We start from the raw sequence: 21,030 nt of genomic DNA, 5'->3' as shown, positions 1-21,030 counted from the left end.
TTGATTTAATTTGAGATTGTAAATATATTAATTTGTTAATAAACCATTATGGTTGCCAAATTACCCTTCTTTGTTGTTCCTGTGTGGCAAATTCTGCTTCACTGTCATTCATATATTTTGGAATTTATGGTTTTAACCACAGCTTTAGATAAAGGTCCATCCCAGTGTAGACAGCGATTTGAATTTGTGTGATACAAATACCATCCTTATCTCTCACTCTATCATCAGCAAAGCTTATAGGTCTGGCTTTAAGGAAGTTGTATAGTAATGTGTAGCATTAAAATAGCATGGAAATGAATATGTATTTATATGTATTTATGAAAAAGCAAAAAGCCAGACGTTCATGCGGCTGCAGTAGAAAAACAACATAAATTATCCAGTTATCTAAGACATTTTAATAGCATTGCAATGTCCCTCATGTACCCCTGACAGTCCAAGCTAAGGTAGCTGGAAAAGTAAACAAAAAGCACAAAATAAACAAATTGATCATAGCTGCATGGGGGGCAAGCACTTTTTGTGGAAGCACAGAACTTCTGACTAATCAAAACATGTACTCCTGGCTCCCAACATATGGGAGGAATGAAAGCAACTCTCCTGGTAATTCTCTACCTGTCTTGTGACAGCTGTGCTGTCAAGCCAGACATTAAAAAGATACTATAAAAACTCAAAAGGAGGTGGATCGGGCGGTAAATAAATTAAAACAGTATTTGAATGTGTGTAGAGCCATATTCTTTCAGGAGAAACATCACTCTGGAAATTGAGCATACAGAAAAAGAATGTTGGGATGAATATTTGATAGAGTTTTTGTATAGAAAGCTTCACCATTGCAGGTCATGCCAATAGACCTCAATGCTGTTAAATACAGTTGCTTAAAATTAAATTGTTTTATTACAGGGGCATCCAGGAGGGCTGCATCCATGCCAAATCTTTAGGTTAACTTTTTCTATGTACTGTACATAAATGTGTCTTATGTGGCTATATTGATAACAAGGCTCCAATCGGGCCCTCCAGGGCATACACCACCTACACCTGCTGCACCAAGTCCAGACATCCTGATCCATGAGGTTCTGTACTCAGGAAGCATTCTACATGCAGTTTTTCCAAACTGGTCTCTCCCTATACTCCTATGAAGGAAACCATGTAATGGCCCCCAAAATTTAACAGAGGGTGAAAACTTTACCTTACCCGTGAAAAACTGGATGTGATAAACATTGCACCATTTACAACTGTGATCCCTGTTCAAATAGGTCCTTCGCACTGATGTTAGTTTTGTGGGCCAGTTAGCATCAGACCCTTGGTGAGTGAAAGGTTTCTGCTTAGAATATACTAAAACATTATATAGGAGATGTGACGTGCTAATGGGGTGATCTATGTAAGGACTTGAAAGGTTACATACTTTATCTGAGGTACTGAATAGGATAATTGTGTTCCAAATTGTCACTCAGTCCAAAAGTGTTAGGTGGCCCCTGAGATTACCTTCTGAACAAATGCACATGATTTATCTTTGCAAATGACCAGGCTTACAATTTCATAATAAAAATGGTGTGCATGATACCAAGCATCCCCACACCAACTCTGGGCGGAGACCTCCGATCCGCCCTCGGAGTGTGCGGAGATTGTACCTCTCTGCATTCTGCGGAGAACGTGGAGAAGGCAAATCTACACAAACAGCGAAGCGGAGTTGGCTAGCCCCCGCCTCCACCCCCCAATTATAAAAAGTAATTAAACATGATTAAAAAATAAATTAGAAACCACTTACCTGCCATGCGGCGTCCCTGGGCTGCCCTCCTCCTCTTCTTCGCCCTATCAGTAATCCTTGTGAAAACTGCGCAAGCTTATGCCCCGCGCATGCGCATTTCTCATAAGTAAACGCTTTTTTCAGTATCCTGTAATAATCTTTTTTCCTGATCCATTCTTCTACTCCTATCCTTCCATCATGATTGCCAGAGATTCCAGCTACAAAATAGTCCAAGTCCTTTATCACCTTGACAATCATTTTCCCCTTTTATTTTTCAATCCTGGCAGATATTCAACATCCCACACACAAAATAATAGAACCTTTGTGTAAACACTGAAAAGGACCTCTTAAAGTCCCTCAATGCCCTGACGAAAATACTATTGTGAATTCTCCTACTGTCCCTTTCTGCATTACAACTGCTTCTAACCATGTATTGCTCATGTCAAACGTCATGCAAAAACTCTTTGCGGATTATAAATACAGACTATGGGAGTTTCATGTAAATCTTTTCAAACACAGTCAAAAGGCCAAGTCCTGTTGCTTGTCACATCGAGATACTTCAGTCTTTTTCAACAGCCTTGTTAAAGGTTCAATCTTAATGGCAAGATTACAGACACATTTCAAATAGAGCTCACATAGACCTAGAAATGACATCACTTCTATTTTTACCTGTTTCTTTCTGCACACAAGCTATCCCTCTTAACAAACTCTCATTTGGTCTGATGCCATCTGATGTCAATTTATGACTGAAATATTCCACTTGCTGTACTGCAAAAATGCACTTCTCTCCCCTTCATCCGAAGCAATTATCACAGAATCCACAGGGCTTCTCTCCCTCTACTGTCATGCTCCAGTCTGTCTGCCCCATGAATCAGGATATCATCTTGTAAATCTAGAATCCCTTTTACACCCTTAAATAGGCAGAAAAACTGCTGCCGCATAGGCTATACCAAAAGGCAGCCTGTGGAACTAAAATAATTATTCTGGCATGACACATGAGGACCTACCATGTAGGATGTACTCCACAGTTAAGACTCAACTGGTCTGAATGTATGATGTTACTATGCATACTAGTACCACACATGCCATTACAACACGTGTATTACTATGCTAGTATGCTTACAACGACCTACCATTACAACACATTCATTTACCACGCATGCCATTACAATGGAAAGGAATGCGTGGTAAAGTGTGTAAGGTAAGTAGCCTTACCCTGCCCTACCCTAAACCCTAAATCACTACCCCTGCACTACCTCCGATCCCAGCCCTTACTCTTTCCGAAATTCCTACCCCTGCACAAGACCCGTCCCCAAACCCTTTCCCTACCCTAAACCTTAAATCACTACCCCTGCACAACCCCCCTGACCCCTTATCTTTACCTTACCATAAACCCTAAATCACTACCCCTGCATGACCTCCGACCCCAATCCTCTCCCTACCCTAAATGCTAAAACACCACCCCTGCGTGACCCTCCTGACCTCCAGTTCTCTCCCTACACTAAACCCTAAAATACTACCCCTGCATGACCCCCAACCCCCAGTCCTCTCCTTACCCTAAACCCTAACACACTATCACAGCATGACCCTCCCTGACCCCCAGTCATCTCCCTAACCTAAAACACTACCCTGCATGACCCCTCCAAACCCCAATCCTTTCCCTACCCTAAACCCTAAATCACTACCCCTGCATGACCCCCGTGACCTCCAGTCCTCTCCCTACCCTAAACCCTAAAACACTACTTTTGCCCAACCCCCTGACCCCAGTCCTCTTCCTACCTTAACCCTAAAACACTACCCCTGCACGATCCTCTAATCCCTGAACCCCAGTCCTCTCCCTACCCTAAACCCTAAAATACTTCCCCTGCACGACCATCCCCTAACCCCCAGTTCTACCCTAAAACACTACCCTGCTTGACCCCCGTGGTAACACTTGCATTGTAATGGCATGTGGGGTAACAGCAGCAATGTAATGGCTGTGCCCCACTGGTTCTATCACTTTCCCTTTACACATTGACACATTTTATCTGAATATTGAGGCAGGCTCTGCCTGATGCTCAATGGATCTGACCTTAATTTGTGCCTGACTGGCACTGTCTTATTTTACGTTATTAGTTTGCTCTGACCCCCTTAGCTCTCCTAGTTCTTCATTGACCACATCCAGAAAATCAACTACCACATTGTCCATAGGTCCTGGATAGCGCTCAAAAGCAGATTCAAAATTACTTTCTTCCACATTTTCTAATGTGCCTCCAGGAACTCCACTGTGATATACACCACTTTACTTTGTCCCAGCACCTATTATAACATACCCTAGTGCATCAAACCCAAACTGTCTTGGCCCTTTTCGTCACAAACACTTTACATCTAATTGCATGTACTCAATGTATGCCCAAAAGTACTCATCCAGATCAAACTGTTTATTTGTATATGCTGTCGCAATTACATGGGATGTTTCTAGCACGTGGCCACCTTATGCTGCATTGTAGTATCTTGCTTATGTTACTATCATGCCATTATCGTTGCTGGAGTGGCGATTTTCGCCAGACGTTCAAAGGAAACTCTCATTTCTACTTTGGTCATTGATAACTCCTTCACATTTTGTGCACTAGGTCTTTACAGAACTTTGTCTGTCAACCAGTACGCTAGGAAGTCTATGTATTGTCAAATTGTTTGGAATAGTTTTAAATGGGTCTCCTCGGCATTGTTACCTTCATTTTTATAATGTCTTTGTGGACGTTATCCTTACAGTATATTTTTGTCCTGGCAAAACATAGCTACATAGCATGATACTTATCTTACATGCGATGGTTTTATGGGTATTGTTTGGCCGTTTTCATATGTTTCATGTTCTTATACAACATGAGGGAACTGTATTTACATTGTTTTATTGAGAGAACGCTTTGGGTTAGCTTGTACAGTAAGTGACCTCTACATGGGGGTTGTCTTAGCAGGTCTAGTTCCCATTTACATATTTTTAGGGTTTTAACCCTTACACAGGGTATCTTTGTATGGGTCTTAGTCTCATTTACATTAGCTGCCCACCCCTTTGTCTGGGGTAGGTCTTGGGTGTTATTCACATTTACATGTACTAGCTGTACATTATTATCCCTACACAGGGTAGGTCTTATAGGTCATGTCCCATTCAAATTAGGTTACACCCTTTTGAGAGGGATGGGTTATGGGTGTTAGCCCCATCTACACATTTTCTTGAAATCCCAACACAGGGTGTGTTCTTATGGGTGTCTGTCCGATATACGCGGTTTCGTCATGAATCCTTACATGAGGGATGATTTCTTCGGGTTTCAGATGCGAGTGGTTTACCCTTACATGAGGGGTGTCACAATGGGTTTCTTAGTCCCATTTTTTAGTGTGTACTTCATGTTCCAATCGTTAGGGATCCTGTTGACACTTTTTGCTCCCTTGTAGTTGGGATCATAGTCTTGGGGTGCCTTTCACCTTTTGCTACATGTCACATTTTATCCCTTGACTGTTTTACATCTTAACATGAAATGGGGAGGATGTGATACTTTTTTGTATTTTTATTCATCCTCTCTGTTTACGTGCTTGTTCAGTTCTCCTCATGATGTGTTATTTTCTTTGCATCCTTGGATTATGGACTATATTGGGTATTTGGACGTTCGTTGTCTATAGTTGTTCCCACAGTGTATTGTGAATTTATTTTACAATACATAGTAGGGGGCAGTTCCTATGTTATTTTGTATGTCGGGTTATAAGGCAACCGGTTAGTTCTTGTTGTGCTGTGTCATGCCTTGTTCCATGCCTCTGTGGTCAGCGGGTGTGTGTGGGGGGTAACTTTAGGTGCACTTATGTCAATCTTCTAATATGTTGGTTCTTATGCCTATTAATTTTAGTCCTCTCTTTTGAAAATTATTGAAGGGAAGGATGGGTTTCATCTATTGTTTGTATCTAATCTATTGCTCCCTCCTCATTCATCTTTTCACTCTTTCCTATTTGTTCATTTTTTTGCATTCATTCAGCTGCATTTGTGTACCATACATTAATTCCTTTTTATGTTCACTCTTGTTAATACTTCTTTCAGGTTACCATATTTATGCTTCTGTTATATAAGAAAGGGGGATATGTAGTATCTTGCTTATGTTACTATCATGCCATTATCTCTCTACCTGCCCATCCCAGTGTGAATGTGCTGTGTGCCTCGTGGAATGTTGGTGTGATGATGCGGGACAGAATAAGTGGGTGCCTGTGAGGTGAAGTATCCCAGTGGGACCATGGGCTGAGCAGCAGGCAGGCTGCTCCTGGTGGGGCTGCTTCATAGGGACATAACAACCTGCAACTGAACCTAATACATCCACTGAAACTGCATCTTGCCTGCTGGACCTCATTACAACATGCATTCACTGTTTCTTTCTACATAAACATTATTTTATCCCCTGAATCATCCAAGAAATTTAGGGCATGCCATCAATCACTACATCAGCTATGATATCCTTCACAGACCCAAAAACATTCTGCTCCTTGATTTTATATACCCTCACGTATAGAACTAGCCAATTAACACTCTCAAGTTTCACCGTCACTTCCACTGTGCACACATCTATTTTCTCCCCCACATTTGTAGGCGCTCTGGAAAAATGTCCTATTGCTCCACATTTGATATATGTCTTAATAATGGCAGAACATAGTTTACTCTTGGCAATGTGCTTTGTAGATCCACATCTAAAGGAAGTGCTGATATTGCAGACAGACAGTATAACAACCTCCATGTCCTGTTGTTCTTTGTGAAGATTTGATTGCCATCACTGACAGGTTGACACAGTGATTGATTTCATTAACTTCTCCTTGGCAATAATGTATGCTATTGGCAATGTCAACGGCTTCCTAAAGTAACATGTCCATGCTTGGCACGGGCCTTTCCTGGATTTTCTTGTTGTAACATTTTGAAACAATTTGTACCCTGATAATAGATTCCTCTAGCTCCGTAAACTCACATTTCGCTGCTAGACCTCTCAGTGTAGTTATGTATGAGCCCACAGATTTTCCAGCAAATTGTTCACTTGAAAAAATTGTAAAGCGCATATAGACAAGGCTTTTTGGGGTAACAATTTGTTTTTCAAGTGACTTCATTACCTCCTCATACTCACCCAGTACTTCACCATTAAATGCCAACATTTCAGGAGGACGTGCGAACACTCTTTGTCCTTCAAATCCCAAACAGTGCTCCAAAATGTAACTGTTTTCTACTGGCTCTAAAATGATGGCCATGTAGAGCCCCAAATGCACACTGAATTAATGGTACCACTCCTTGTAGGGTCTTTGCGGTACACCATGGACTTTAAGGAAGGTGGTGGTAACATGGCATCCATTTCCTCTATCCTTGTGACTGTTCCAGATTATAAAGAAATTAAAGAAATAGGGTGCTGATTCCTAACACAGTGCAATGTCGGAGAATAAGATTCATGGTTATTTTAAAGCAGATCTGAATAGTTCTGTTACTTCTAATGCAAAATGTATGATAAAAACCCAATGTTGTTATGAAATTGGATACTGCAAGTTTCGAAAATAAAAGTGTGCCACTTACTGCATTCACGATCTAGTTCCCAAGGCGCCAATGTTGCATAAAACAGGGCCACTCACCACCTGGTTCGGACATGCTCATCACTGAGGAGAACAGTTATAAATGGGACTACATAGCCCATATAAATGTGTTACCAAAGCTGTCAAATGAAAGCTTGTGGAATATGACTGTTTCTGCCAAGTGCCTTTTTGGCCGCGTTGTTTTATTGTCATTGAGCGCCTTACCAATGGCCCAGTAAGGTTTTGGAGTGGAGGCCTAGTTTTCTTGATGTGGAAGGCACAGGATTAAAAGCATGTTGGTCAGTGAGCCCACACTTAAGCAATACTTCACAGAGCGGCTCTACTCTTGAAGTCGCAAGCGCAGGAGAAGTTTCTCCACAGCTGTTGTGCACCGGACAGCGGTAAAACTCTATGCTTCTGTTTGGCAAGTGAGATGATTAAGTGCAGCAGTTCTCTCTGATTAGAAAGTGTGGCTGGTGTAAGTTCAGGTATTCATCCCCATTATTAAGGAGAAGTATGGAAGCCATTCTAGACCTGCATGGCCTGTCACAACCTAGCTCTTGGCTCGCTCTCCATTTGACACCAACACCTACAGAACTACGGGGCATATTATCAAGAAACGGCGTTAAAATTATCGCCGCTTTAGTGGCAGAAAACTGCTGCTAAAGCGGCGATAATGACCTTGATAATATGCCCTTGAGAATTTCCATAGTAGCCCATGTTCTGGTGTCAACATGGGCTTCTATTGGAACTCTCTGCGGCATATTATCAAGCCCATTATCGCCGCTTTAGTGGCAGTTTTCTACCGCTAAAGTGGCGATAATTTTAACGCCGTGCTTGATAATATGCCCCTACTTCCCATAAAGTGAGAGTCACACATTCTGCAAAAAACATGCAGCGTGGGGTAACATAGCACGAGACAGATGCACAACACCTCTCCCAAGAGATGGAACATACTAGATACAACAAGCAGATTAGCAAGTATCAGACCACAGCTGTGGTCCGAACCATGAAAACTTGGTTGCACAACATTATAGGTAGAACATAACTAGCTATACATATTGTTGATTGATATGAATATGGTTTGTACAATTCATTCAATTCAGTTTGAATAGTGTACAGCCCAGCAAACAACTCAGACCGGCATTGACTTACCTACTAAAAACATACAAATTCATAGAGGTTACATGGGGTGAGGATAAATTATAAAGGAACTAGGATTTAGTAAACAGAATATAAGGTGTAACAGCAGACTGACCTTTCCGAAAGCACACTTCAGTCTTTTTCTGTAGAGAGTGCTTCCAGTTTAGCTTTAAAAGTGTGGGGTAGCAAAAGTTCATCACTAGATTAAACCATGTTTGTCAGTGTTTTTAAACATAAAAACATAGTGGCAATTAGGTTAAGTAGCTCAAAAACAAAAGTAGCGCATTCTTTCATATACTCTCTTTAAAGAAAATTGTGTTTTGTCTGCTTGTGGAGGGAGTTTAGGCACTGGAGATTATTTGTGTCCGACATCACGGAGTGAATGTCAAATGAATAAAGATACCTGTATTACAGTTTACTATTCATGTTAAAATATCAAAGGAACATTTTTCTTATTTGCCTTTTCTGTATTTTTTCCAGGTATGATATGGTCAGAGTGCAAGGAAATCTGGTCTCAAGGCCCGCGGGAATATATGTTTGAGTTATGGAATATTCTTGATTTCGGAATGTTAGCAATTTTTGCAGCATCATTCATTGCAAGGTTCATGGCATTTTGGCATGCCTCCAGAGCTCAGAACTATGTTGATGAGACCATCAAGGACTGGGCCAATGCAACCCTGCCTCCTGAAATAGAATACTACACTTTTGGTGAGTCAGTACACAGTGAAAACATCTGTCAGCAGCTCACTTTGTTTCCATATAAGTAGATTTTAATTGATTTTCAAACAAATAGTTCTTATCATGGCTAATAGTTGCTCATCCAGACCACCTCTTTTATTTTTCATAAAATGAAAATGTAGTGAACCTTGCACCCTCTTTCAAAATGTTTGTTTCATTGAACTCATTGTGAACAAACGTTATGTAAAACACAGCTATAGAAATAGCTGTAATCATTCAGTATTGTTCCTTTCTCACATATCAGATTTTCCGGATAATGTTATGCCTCATTCTAACTAAAAACAGTAATAATTATAATGAGCGACTAACATCACACGCCTGTCATGTGTTACTGCATTCTAGCCCGGTTTAACAATCTGTAATCATCCTGTGTATGAGGAATTCAGTCTGCCAAAAATATTCCTGTTTTTTTTTTTTAACCTCTGGAGTTGCTCGTCTGTAATGGCATGTGGTCTGCTAATCATGCATACAACACATATATATTTGTGCTGTTAGGTTTGAAACGACAGCTTACTAATGGGACTAACAACAGATGGTTGTTGCCGGTGTTAATGTTTAGAGAGGCTTAGCATTTTGAGCTGAGCCATCCATTTTAAGGTAGGGCCAAGAAAGATCTAAATTTAGTTGGTCACTGTATATGATGGCACAGCAATCAAAAATGTTGGACTGGAATCCGGCCACAAATCATTACCAGAGGATAAGAATCATTCAGTTAATCCATTCATTATGCTTTGTGTCTCTGTTAAAATGATACACACTTACTTGTGGGTATAGCTACAGCGGGACAAATGTGATATTTTATATATATATACGAAAAGCAAATGCTGTCTGTTGCAGCGCGCTCGCTCAGGCCGGTGCTCACATCGGAGATTGACCCATCTCCGAGATATGTATCCAATTAAGGAAGAACGTTGCACTCCAGTGAATAATGCACTTCACAGCAATTTATTTAGCCAAACAATCGTGTCCATGCCACACACCAACGCGTTTCCACACAGCGAGTCCTTTTTCGATTACAACTTTTATGCAACTTTTGCTCTCTCTTTAAAATCCCTTTGAAATTCACTGAAAAAAACATAGTTTTCAGGGACATTATAGATCAAAATTACCATTTAAAAAATCTTTGAAATTCACTGAAAAACCATAGGTTTTACAGGCATTATAGTTAGAAATTAGCATTTAAAAAACCATTGAAATTCACTGAAAAAAACATAGGTTTAAGGGATGTTATGCTTAGTTGGACATTTCCCTCGTACAAAACCAGAGAAATTCCACAGTTAAAGTCAGTTCAGCTAACTATAACTCGCGCCCCCGTAATGCACTGCCGATGACATCACATATTACATCATTCATTACATGGTCAGTGACATCTTAAATGGCATCACTGATGACATCACTGATGGCATCATACACGTGAAAAGCTGATGCACCTCCTCACACCTGAGTATAACCTTTGATACACCCACTCTAAAATACAGACTACCATTTTCGGAAAAATAGACACATCAATACCAGTTACTAAATATGCACTGACTTGTTCTGAGGTCTACACACACATCCACTCATTCACCCATACAGTCACTCATACATGCAGTCACTCATCAATACAACACTATCATATGCACTAATACCCCTATACAGACACTCACACACTGCCACATATTCAGAGTTACTGACACAGCTAGTCAGTCATGCAATGAATCAATCATACTTCCATTTACTCACCTATACAGTTATGCAGACACCAGCTCACTTATTCATACGATACTAACACATAATTACTCTTATAGAATCACTGATACAAATACACACTCATCCATGCAGCCACTCTCACAATTACTGACTCTCACATATAGTTATTTATATACACCATCACTCACATATTCTGAATTTTACATATGTAGTTACTTTCACATGTACCACTGAAACATCCATTCACTCACCAACACACTCTTAGACACACTCACCCACCCATACAGCTGTTTCCACATGCACTCTTGAGCCCATGCACCCAGTGAATCAACCACTCACACACCTCCCACCCACACACACAGACACTCAGGCAGCCATACAAATACTCAGGCAAGCAATCAATAACTCATATAGACAATCATGCAGCTACTCACCAACCTATGCAGCAGCTTACACAACAACAGACAGACTGATACAGACTTTCACACAGTTTAGTCACTAACCCATGCATTCAGTAAGACACATTTAATCACTCACTTATACAGTCAGTCACACACCTACTAGATCCTCCATACAGACACTTATACAACCACTCATTCTTCAATACAGCTTGGCATATATATAAAACAAATGTAAACTTTACAGAAACACACAGTCACTGTATGATGTAATCAGTGATGTCATCGGTGATGTCATTTGAGATGTCATCAATGATGTCACTGACCATGTCATGAATGATGTAATATGTGACGTCATTAGCAGTGCATTACGGGGGTGCGAGTTATAGTTAGCTGAACTAACTATAACGGTGGAATTTCTCTGGCTTTGTACGAGGGAAATTTCCAACTAACTATAAGGCCCCTGAAACATATGGTTTTTTCAGTGAATTTCTAAGGTTTTTAAAATGCTAATTTCTAACTATAATGTGCCTGAAACCTTTAGTTTATTCAGTGATTATATATATATATATATAATAAAATAACCTACTAACTATATATACATATGTTACCTTCTGTCTCTCACCAGTAGGTAGTTATAGTTAGGACCATGTTTCCATAGGAAAAGTGTTTTTTGACTTCCCTATATCTTTGGGGCCGTTTGACGAAGCTTCACAAAATTGAAGTTTGCCGGTGATTCTTGTTGCTGCATTGAAAGTTTTGAGGCATTCCATCAAGCGTGGGCGGAGAAAAAGGGGGACGCTAAAAAAAGTGTTTTGCCAATGTTAATTTCCATTGAGATTTCAGATACGACTACAGCCTGAACCGCTGGACGAAATTACACCAAATTTGGCACAAAGGTAGCTCTTGGTCCAGAAATAACCCTTTTTGTTATTTGGTGTAATTCCAATAAGTAATTTTTGGGATATTAACTGAAATCCAAATTTGAATATAGACCTGGATCCTCCTCAGATCCTCCTTGAATTCTCAAATCCACGTGCTAACAGAAATGCTGTGATTGGCTGGCCGCACCCCGCGAGGAAAGTTGCACACACCATTTGGTTCATTGCAGCTCTGTTCCAAGGGGGCAAAATAAAGTTCAAAAGTGATAAAAGGGGTCACGGTAGAGGTACCCTGACCCCATAGGACATGGGGTGAGTGAGGGATCCCTCATGGGCAAGAAATTGTTCCCAAAACTTTTTTTTTTTTTTTTTACCATGTCAGGATTCTTCGGGTGGATCTGTGGATCCGTGGATCCAGGCCCTAATTAAAAATACATACACATTCACAGATCCGCACACCTACTCACAAACCCACTTACATGCCCAACCAACCACTCACACACCCTCAAAACTACTTACACACCCTCACAGCCACTCACACACCTAGTCACACTGCCACACAGCCACTGCCACACCCACTCACAGACCCACACAGCCAGTCACACACGCACTCACACACCCACTAACACACCCAGTTTGAAGGAACGTTATAGGTATGAAATAGCATTAAAAAAACATAGACATTCAGTGAAAAAAACAAAGGTTACAGGGATGTCATAGTTAGGAATTTTTTTTTTTAACAAACCATAGAAACTCACTAAAAACACACAAAACCATAGAAATTCAGCAGTTATAATATGGTTATCTCAAATAACTATCACTCGTGCCCGAAGGTAACTCTAATTCACACCCTCCCCATGCACTGTTCATTACCTCACATATTACATCACTCAGGAGATCTTCTATGACATCACTGATAATATCACTGCAACATTTGAAATGAAATTATTGATGAGAAAACTGTATATGGCGGGGGCGAGAGTTATAGTTTACTCAGGGCACAAAATATTGTAATTTTGTAAAAGAATGATATTCATTATAAAAAAATACACATTTAAAAAAAATCTAAAAATGAATAAATTATTTAGTTACTAAACAAAATTGAAAAATATATTTTTTAAAGTAAATTGTTATGTGATATCTGATGATAAATTATTAATATTCCTTTGTAAAAAAAAATGATATGTACAAAAAGTTTAGAACATTTAAAAACAATTGTAATTCTTTTTTTAATGTTGTAAAAATGGTAAAAAATATTGAAAAACTTAAGTGAAATTGTAGTGGGAATAGTAAATATTGCCCCTTTAGTGTCCAACATCTTCCATGACTTAATTTATGTTGTAGTGGGTAAATTAAATGTAACCCTTTTGGGGGCTGATTATGATGCAGTTTGGAAGGCCTCCTAACGGCATTTGCCCCATTCAAATCGGATCGGGAACATGTCTTTCCAATCGTATCGGAAAGGTTTCCGACAAAGAGATTAGGATGCGAGTTAGGCATTAGGAATATCCTAATCCGAACCTGACGGCATTCAGAATGAGAGAGCCGTACGGAGCAGACTAGTAAATTTCTACGGGCTGCATTTCAGAACGACCGATTACAATGCTGGATTCGGCCAGCCTTTCCGAATCATGCAGTCCGAATTGAATCAGCAGTCGTAATCCAACTTTGGGGGCCCGTAGCAGGCCCCTTGCACCCGGAGCCTTCCCAATCGGTCCCACGGGAGTACCCGTGAGTCCCCCCTTACCAGCCATGCACAGTGTGGCAGGTACCAGGGGGAGCCCACCACAGGGTGTCCAATTTCCCCCTGCCACCATTTCTTCAATGGGAGCCTATGCATTCGGTCGGAACATAGGCTCCTATTGAAGTCAATGAGAGTTCGACCGAATCGTATCTGGAAGCACCCGCATGCATCATAATCGGTCGGTCGGAAACCATTCCCAAACCGATTCGGTCAGAATTATTTCCAAACCGCATCGTAATCGGGACGTTAGTGTCCATAAACTTCCTTGAGATCGGTTTTTCTTCAGTGGGAGTTGTTAATGTTGTCTCTTTAGTGTCCAGCACCTTCCCTGACTTAAATCATATTGGAATGGAAATAGTAAATGCTGCCCCTTTTAGTGTTCAAAACAATCTCTGAGAAAAGTTGTATTGCAGGGGAAATGGTTCATGTTGTCTCTTTATTGTCCAGCACCTTCCCTTTGTTAAGTTACATTGGAGTGTGAAAAATAATTGCTGCCCTTTTAGTGTCGAACACCTTCCCTGACTTATTTTCTCTGGGAGTGAGAACAGTCTATTTAAAAACATCACAAAATAAAATGATGGCCGAAGTGTTGAAACTTTTCAAACACTTACCCCCAGACACAGATCTGGGTTTAATCCATCGTTATTTTGCTCGCCAGATCACCCCAGTTTGGACCGAGCCATATTCAAATCAGTCTTGACCCTGCTTCTCATGGGAACAGTACAGCCTGAACTGCCAAGCCAGGTCCTCCCTGGACGGTAAACAAGTCTCCTGGGACCGGTTTCAGAGTATCACTGCTCATTAGCTAGGCTAGCCTGAATCCATTGGCACAGGAAGCAAGGGTCCCACGTCTGGGAATACCCATGCCACTTTAGGTGGTACATACAAACACACAAAAGGTGATGGGAAGAAAGCTTGCAATTGGTCTAACTACTGGCGATCACTCGGGGTAGCATCCCAACCCATTGTTCTTTTGCTCACCATGCCACCTCAGTGTAAGCCCAGCCATATGCAAATCAGTCATGACCCTGACCTGACCTATTTTCTCTTGGAGTAGGAATAGTATTTCTAACCCTGTAGTGTCCAAAACCTTCTTTGAGGTAAGGTGTATTGCAGTGGGAATGGTTAGTTTTGCATTTTTAGTGTACCACACCTTCCCTGACTTTAGTGACATTGGAGTGGGAATAGTAAATCTTGCCTCTTTGGTGTCCAGACCCTTCACTGAGTTAAGTTAGATTGCAGTGGCAATAGTAAATATAGCCCCTTTTAGTGTCCAAAACCTTCCCTGAGATAAGCTGCATTGTAGTTGCAATGGTTCTTGTTGCCTTTTTAGTGTCCAGCACCTTTCCTGTGCTAAGTTCCATTGGAGTGGGAAAAGTAATTGTTGCCCCTTTGGTGTCCAACACCTTCCCTGACTTATTTTATCTTGGAGTGGGAATAATATATTTAACCCTTTTAATGTCCATAGCCTTCCTTGAGTTAAGTTGTATTGCACTGGAAACGTTTAATGGTGTCTCTTTAGTGTCCAGCACCTTCCCTGGTTAAGTGATATTGGAGTTGGAATAGTAAATATTGCACCTTTAGTGTCCGGACCCTTCTCTGAGTTAAGTTAGATTGTCATGAAAATAGTAAATGTTACCCATGTTAGTGTCCAAAATCTACCTGGAGATACGTTTTATTGCATTGGGAAGGTTCATGTTGCCTCTTTAGTGTCCAGCACCTTACCTGTGTTAAGATACATTGGAATAGGAATAGTAATTGTTGCCCCTCTAGTGCCCAACACCATCCCTGACTTATTTTATCTTGGAGTGGGAATGGTATATGTAACCCTTTTAGTGTCCATAACCTTCCTAGGGATGTTTTATTGCAGTGGGAATGGTTAATGTTGCTTTTTTAGTGTCCAGCACCTTCCTTTAGTTAAGTGATATTGAAGTGGAAATAGTGAATGATACCCCTTTAGTGTCTAGACCCTTTCCTGAGCTAAGTTATGCTGCAGTGAGAATAGTAAATGTTGCCCCTTTGAGTGTCCTAAACCTTTCCTGAGATATGTTTTATTGCAGTGGGAATGGTTCATGTTGCCTTTTTAGTGTCCAACACCTTCCCTGTGTTATGTTACATTGGAGTGGGATGGGAATAGTAATTGTCGCCTCTTTAGGGTCCAACACCTTCCCTGACTTACTTTATCTTGGAGTGGGAATAGTATATTTAACCCTTTTAGTGTCTAAAACCATCCCTCAGACAAGTTGAATAGCTGTGGGAATGTTTAATGTTGCCTCTTTAGTGTCCAGCACATTTCCTGTGTTCAGTTACATTGAAGTTGGAATAGTAATTGTTACCCTTTTAGTGTCCAACACCTTCCCTGACTTATTTTTTTATGGAGTGGGAAAGGTATATTTAACCCTTTTAGTGTACAGAACCTTCTTTGAGGCAAGTTTTATTGCAGTGGGAATGGTCCAGTGAGGGGCCTAATACGATGTCAGGTAGACGTCTCGGTGTGAGAAATGACCAACCATAGGTGGGCGGTTCTGCACCCCCATAACGATGCGACCACATATGGTGCAGTCGCAGACTTCCCTTTCTCTATAGGAACTTGTGCTGTAGTTGGAAATCGGCTGCAGCACAAGCTTTCATAGAGAAATGCGAGTTTCTGTGAATCCCTGTACCGTGTCGCAGGCACCTCAAGGTGCCTGCTCCACGGTGCAGGCATTTACTGGGGGGACCATTGGTTCCCCCTCCAAGCTCCCAACTGGAGTACACTGAGAGATAGGGGCCCTGCTAGGGGCCCCCTAAGTCGCTTTCCGACAGGCTTTCCATATTGAAAAGCCCGACATGGAAAGCCTCTCTGAAACTGCCATCTTAATCCTGATAGCAAAACGCCATCCGTAAGGGATTGTGTTGCGGTTTCTGATGGGCCAACATTCTAGTTAGGCCCTAAATGTTGTTCCTTTAATGTCCAGACCCTTGCCTGAGTTAAGGTAGATTGCAGTGGGTTAAGTAAATTTTGAACCCTTTAGTGTTCAAAACCTTCCCTGAGATAAGTTTTATTGAGTGGGAATGCTTCATATTGCCTCTTTAGTGTCCAGCACCTTCCCTGCATTGTTATATTGGAGTGGGAATTGTAATTGTTGACCCTTTAGTATCCAACACCCTCCCGGACATATTTTGTGTTTCAGTGAGTGTTCGAAAGCTTCTTTGAGGTAAGTTGTATTGCAGTGGGAACCGATAATTTGAAGTATTTGGTGCTATGGATAAGTGTTTAGTTTGTTTGTAGTGAAGTGGGAGTAGTATGTGTTATGTCTGCACTGGTATAGTAAAAAAGTGTAGTGTTTGCAATTCATTATTATTTTAACATGAATAATTATTAGAAGAAAACAATACATATGTAATTTTTTTTATTTTGAAGAAAAAAACGGTTATTGCAACTTTTTATATTTTTGATATATATTTATTCAAAATAAATTGTCAGTTTTGACTTTAATATAATAATTGTTAAACAAATGCAAAAGAAATGTTTATGAATACATTTTCAGATTTATACATTTTCATATTTTGTAATAAAACATTGTGCAGTTTTTCATATTTTTTACAAACATATTTTACATACATTTTTATGCTGTTATTTAACATAATTATTTTTATATTATTTTTTTATATGTTATGTTATTTAATATATATTTTAAAAATGTATTCATTTTTAAACATTGTTGTACATGTGTTTTATATTTTCAACATTTGTAAACATTTTAATATACATGTTTATAACATTTGTGCTATTTTTACAATTGACTCCTATTAGGGGATATTCTTTTTTCAACTTTTATTAGGCAGCCATTTTTTTCTACCGTTAACTCAATTTGGTAGTCTACTGGTGTCATTGTTGGGTGGTTCATGGAGGGCAGAAATCACGGTTGGGTGCTGCTCTTTGTCGGTAAAGGTAGGTTTCTTTCTACCTATTTGTATGGTATTTCTTAGGTGGGGAGGTAAGATAGTTATGTATGTGATATGTCTGTTGTTATTTGTGAGTTTATTGTGTGTTTTATTGTTTTTTTGGATGCTATTTGCCATTGCGTTGGTATATTGTATGTTGTATGAATTAAAGTCTTTTTCAATGTAATTTATGTGTGCTTTGCTGACTATTTTTGTGTATAGTTATATTATGTATGTATATTTTTGGTAATGTAGTGTTTTGTGTGGGAGAGTGTTTTGTCTATTTTTTTGCAGGTTTTATTTTTTCTTGCCTGCTCAATTGGAAGTCGGACATCCCGTTTATTTTTGGTTTTGTTTAGGGAAATCTGAATTAGTTTATTATAATCTATTTCTTATAATGTAGATTTCCTTGTTTTTCATGTTTCCTGGAGTGGTTCTTTTTTTTAAACTCTTTGTCTTGTTTTTATGGAACTACTGTTTAAACAACTTTTTGGTGGATTGCTTTTTGGGACTATGCGCATTTGTAAAGAGATCTGAAACAATAAAATGGTAGGTTAATTTTATTAATTTACTATGGCTGGGAAATGTCATGTTATGCTGATATATGTACTATGATGTTTTGTTGAAACTATGTGATGTATTTTTAAAATTATGTGTAGGTAGTTTATTACTTTGTTTTATGTATTAAATAATTTTAAATATTTTTTAAACTAATGTATTATTATTTTTCTTTTCTAAGTGAGTAATGCAAAATTAAAACTATTTTGCCACTGGTATAATAATAATATATTATTAGTTTTAAAAAATCTGCTTCAGTTATTTTGGTGTAATATGTTGTGATTTCTTAGATTCCTAGTACATTTTATATTGCTTTAGAGGATGGATTTGGCTTTTTCTTCTAAATCAGCTAGTCCTTTGTTGTTTATAAATAGTCTTACTTTGACTTATAGATGTTCATACATTTTTTTAGCTTGTTTGGTTTAGGTTAGCTTTGCTCTTTTTGTAAGGCATCTAGCAATTTGTGCAGGGTAGGTTGAGTTCTTCCTATTTGGATTGGAAGGCATTATGCCATCCGTCCACTGTGGTGTTTGTTTTTGCCTCCTGTGCCAAGGAGCTGTTATAGATATTCCATCATTGCATGTGCAACTTTGGCTGTGTCTGTGTCCTGACCTATGTAGTCTGCCTAGCCATGGGTCCTCACAGTAGTCCATTAGGGGAGCTGGTTTGTCTTCATTATTTTGGTAATGGGGACTTTCTATTCGGAGTTTGTAATGATTGGCTACTTCAGTCACAGGGACGTAGGCTAGTGCAATATTTGTTTTGATTTCAAAGGCAAATTGGCTGCTTGTGGCGTGTTCCACACAGTGCAGAATTCTGTAGGTGACGTCAAATACTTTTATCAAAATAATAGTAACATTCCTGTATGGCTGTGTGGAGGTATACTTTTAGTATAGATTGGGTCATAGCTTGCTCAAAGTCAGTAATACTTTTTTGGGGGATAATAGTTTGTCTGTTGCTGAATCTGGTTTAACTTTTCCCTTGGATGGTGTATAGTTGTTGGAATGGTTTGGGACACATTTTAAATGTGTCATCCATCATCCATGTTTGACATTGTGCTGGTTTTAGTAAGTTTGTAAAGGTAGCAAATATAAGTATACGTTTGCCATGGCTTTTATTGTCATAAAAAAGGGAATTGCTTCTCCCTGTGGATCATTGTAAGCTGTGGTGGGATGTCTATATCTCTGAATGTTTGCCAGGGCTTTTATTGTCATAAAATAGGAATTGCTTCTACATATGGGTCGTTGTAAGCTGTGATGGGATGTCTATATCTCTGAATGTTTTAGGAGCAGGTGTGGTTTTGCTGGTGGAGCTTTTAGTTCGAGTTATAAGGCATTTTAAAGTGCGTATTGATGGTAACTGTCCTGTTATATGTTCTGGTATGTGGGGTAGTATATCTTTAAGTTTTTTTGCTGTAGGTTCTTAGGATCTAGTGCCTTTTCTAATACTTCTTTCTCTGCTCCATTGAAAGGGTGGTTATGCTCTTTTACATTAATCACTACAGTTTCTCTGGTAGTTGTCCTCCCATAACATTCATTAGAATAATATTTAGTACATTTCCAATGAATACGTTGAGCAGAAGCATTTTCCTGACTGTGCGTGCATCCCATGTAACACAGTAAAAATGTCCCCTTCTGTGATGTTATAAATATTGCACCTTTGATCATCATGTCTTTATTTGATGTAATAACATGTATATAGAAAAATTGTTATTAGAAAAAAAATTATTAGTATACAGTTAAATAGACATTTTCCTTTGTTTTTAAATTACTTGTATCTTGTTTAGCAAAGTTTTCTCTAGTTTTAAACTTTTTCTTTGTCAAACTTCTTCTTGAAACAGGTACTTTTTTTCTGTTGGAAGAGAAAATGTAGTTTTATTTTTTTCACTTATGTTTTTGATGTTTAAGGTCATTTAGGTTATTCAGACTTTTAAATGTTACTTTTTTAGTATGTTTAAAGTAATTTTTTAGATATACTTACTTTTTTGTGGTCATTGTTGTGTGCTTGTGGATGAAGTTTCCTTAAAGCTTGAATAATATTTAGGAAAGAATAAACGGTAACAAGTGTGTTAGTAATTGTTTATTAAGAATTGTTGTTTAAAGCTAAAGTTATTGAACTTCCTATTTTAAGTATAATTGTTATTTACTTGAAGAAGTGGATGCATATGTTGAAGCCTTCTGTCTTGCAGGGAAAATCCAACAGTTTCCTCCTCTTCACGTGCTTGGAGTCTTTGAGCTACTGTTTTAGTTAAATTACTATGGCTTTTATTTGGTTGTTTAATTGGTTAAGCTATTTTATTGGTTATACTTTTGAATAGTTTTGTTTTATTGATTGTTTTAGCTTCCTTTTAATTATATTTGATCTACTACCCAAATTTGGAAAATTGCAATTAATGTTTTTTTTATTTTTTTATTCGAGATTACTTATTTCATTTAATATTATATGTATTTATTTTGACTAAAATAAATTATATTTTTTTGAAAATATAAATATGTGGTGTATGTAATTGGGATTTAAAATGTGTAATTTCTAATTTAGAGTAGTTTTACGTTGACATATTTTAAATGTATTATTCTGGTTAAGTAAAATAATTACTTTATTCAAAAAGTGTAGTTATTGTGGGATATATTTTTTGTTGGTTGTTTGTTTAAA

General features: G+C 38.9%; 1 protein-coding gene across 1 annotated transcript in view; it reads left to right on the top strand.

Moving 5' to 3' along the window:
* TRPC6 (transient receptor potential cation channel subfamily C member 6) overlaps positions 1-21,030 on the top strand; it is an 833,374-nt gene that overhangs the window by 632,116 nt on the left and 180,228 nt on the right. Inside the window, exon 6 of the mRNA XM_085624063.1 lies at positions 8,921-9,148. Coding sequence (XP_085480189.1) covers positions 8,921-9,148 — 228 coding nt within the window. The remainder of the gene's footprint in view (positions 1-8,920; positions 9,149-21,030) is intronic.

Source organism: Triturus cristatus, chromosome 8, assembly GCF_964204655.1.
Source record: "Triturus cristatus chromosome 8, aTriCri1.1, whole genome shotgun sequence".
Lineage (NCBI taxonomy): Eukaryota > Metazoa > Chordata > Amphibia > Caudata > Salamandridae > Triturus > Triturus cristatus.
Note: the sequence above shows the minus strand (reverse complement) of the source record. Positions and strands in the feature narration are given on the sequence as shown.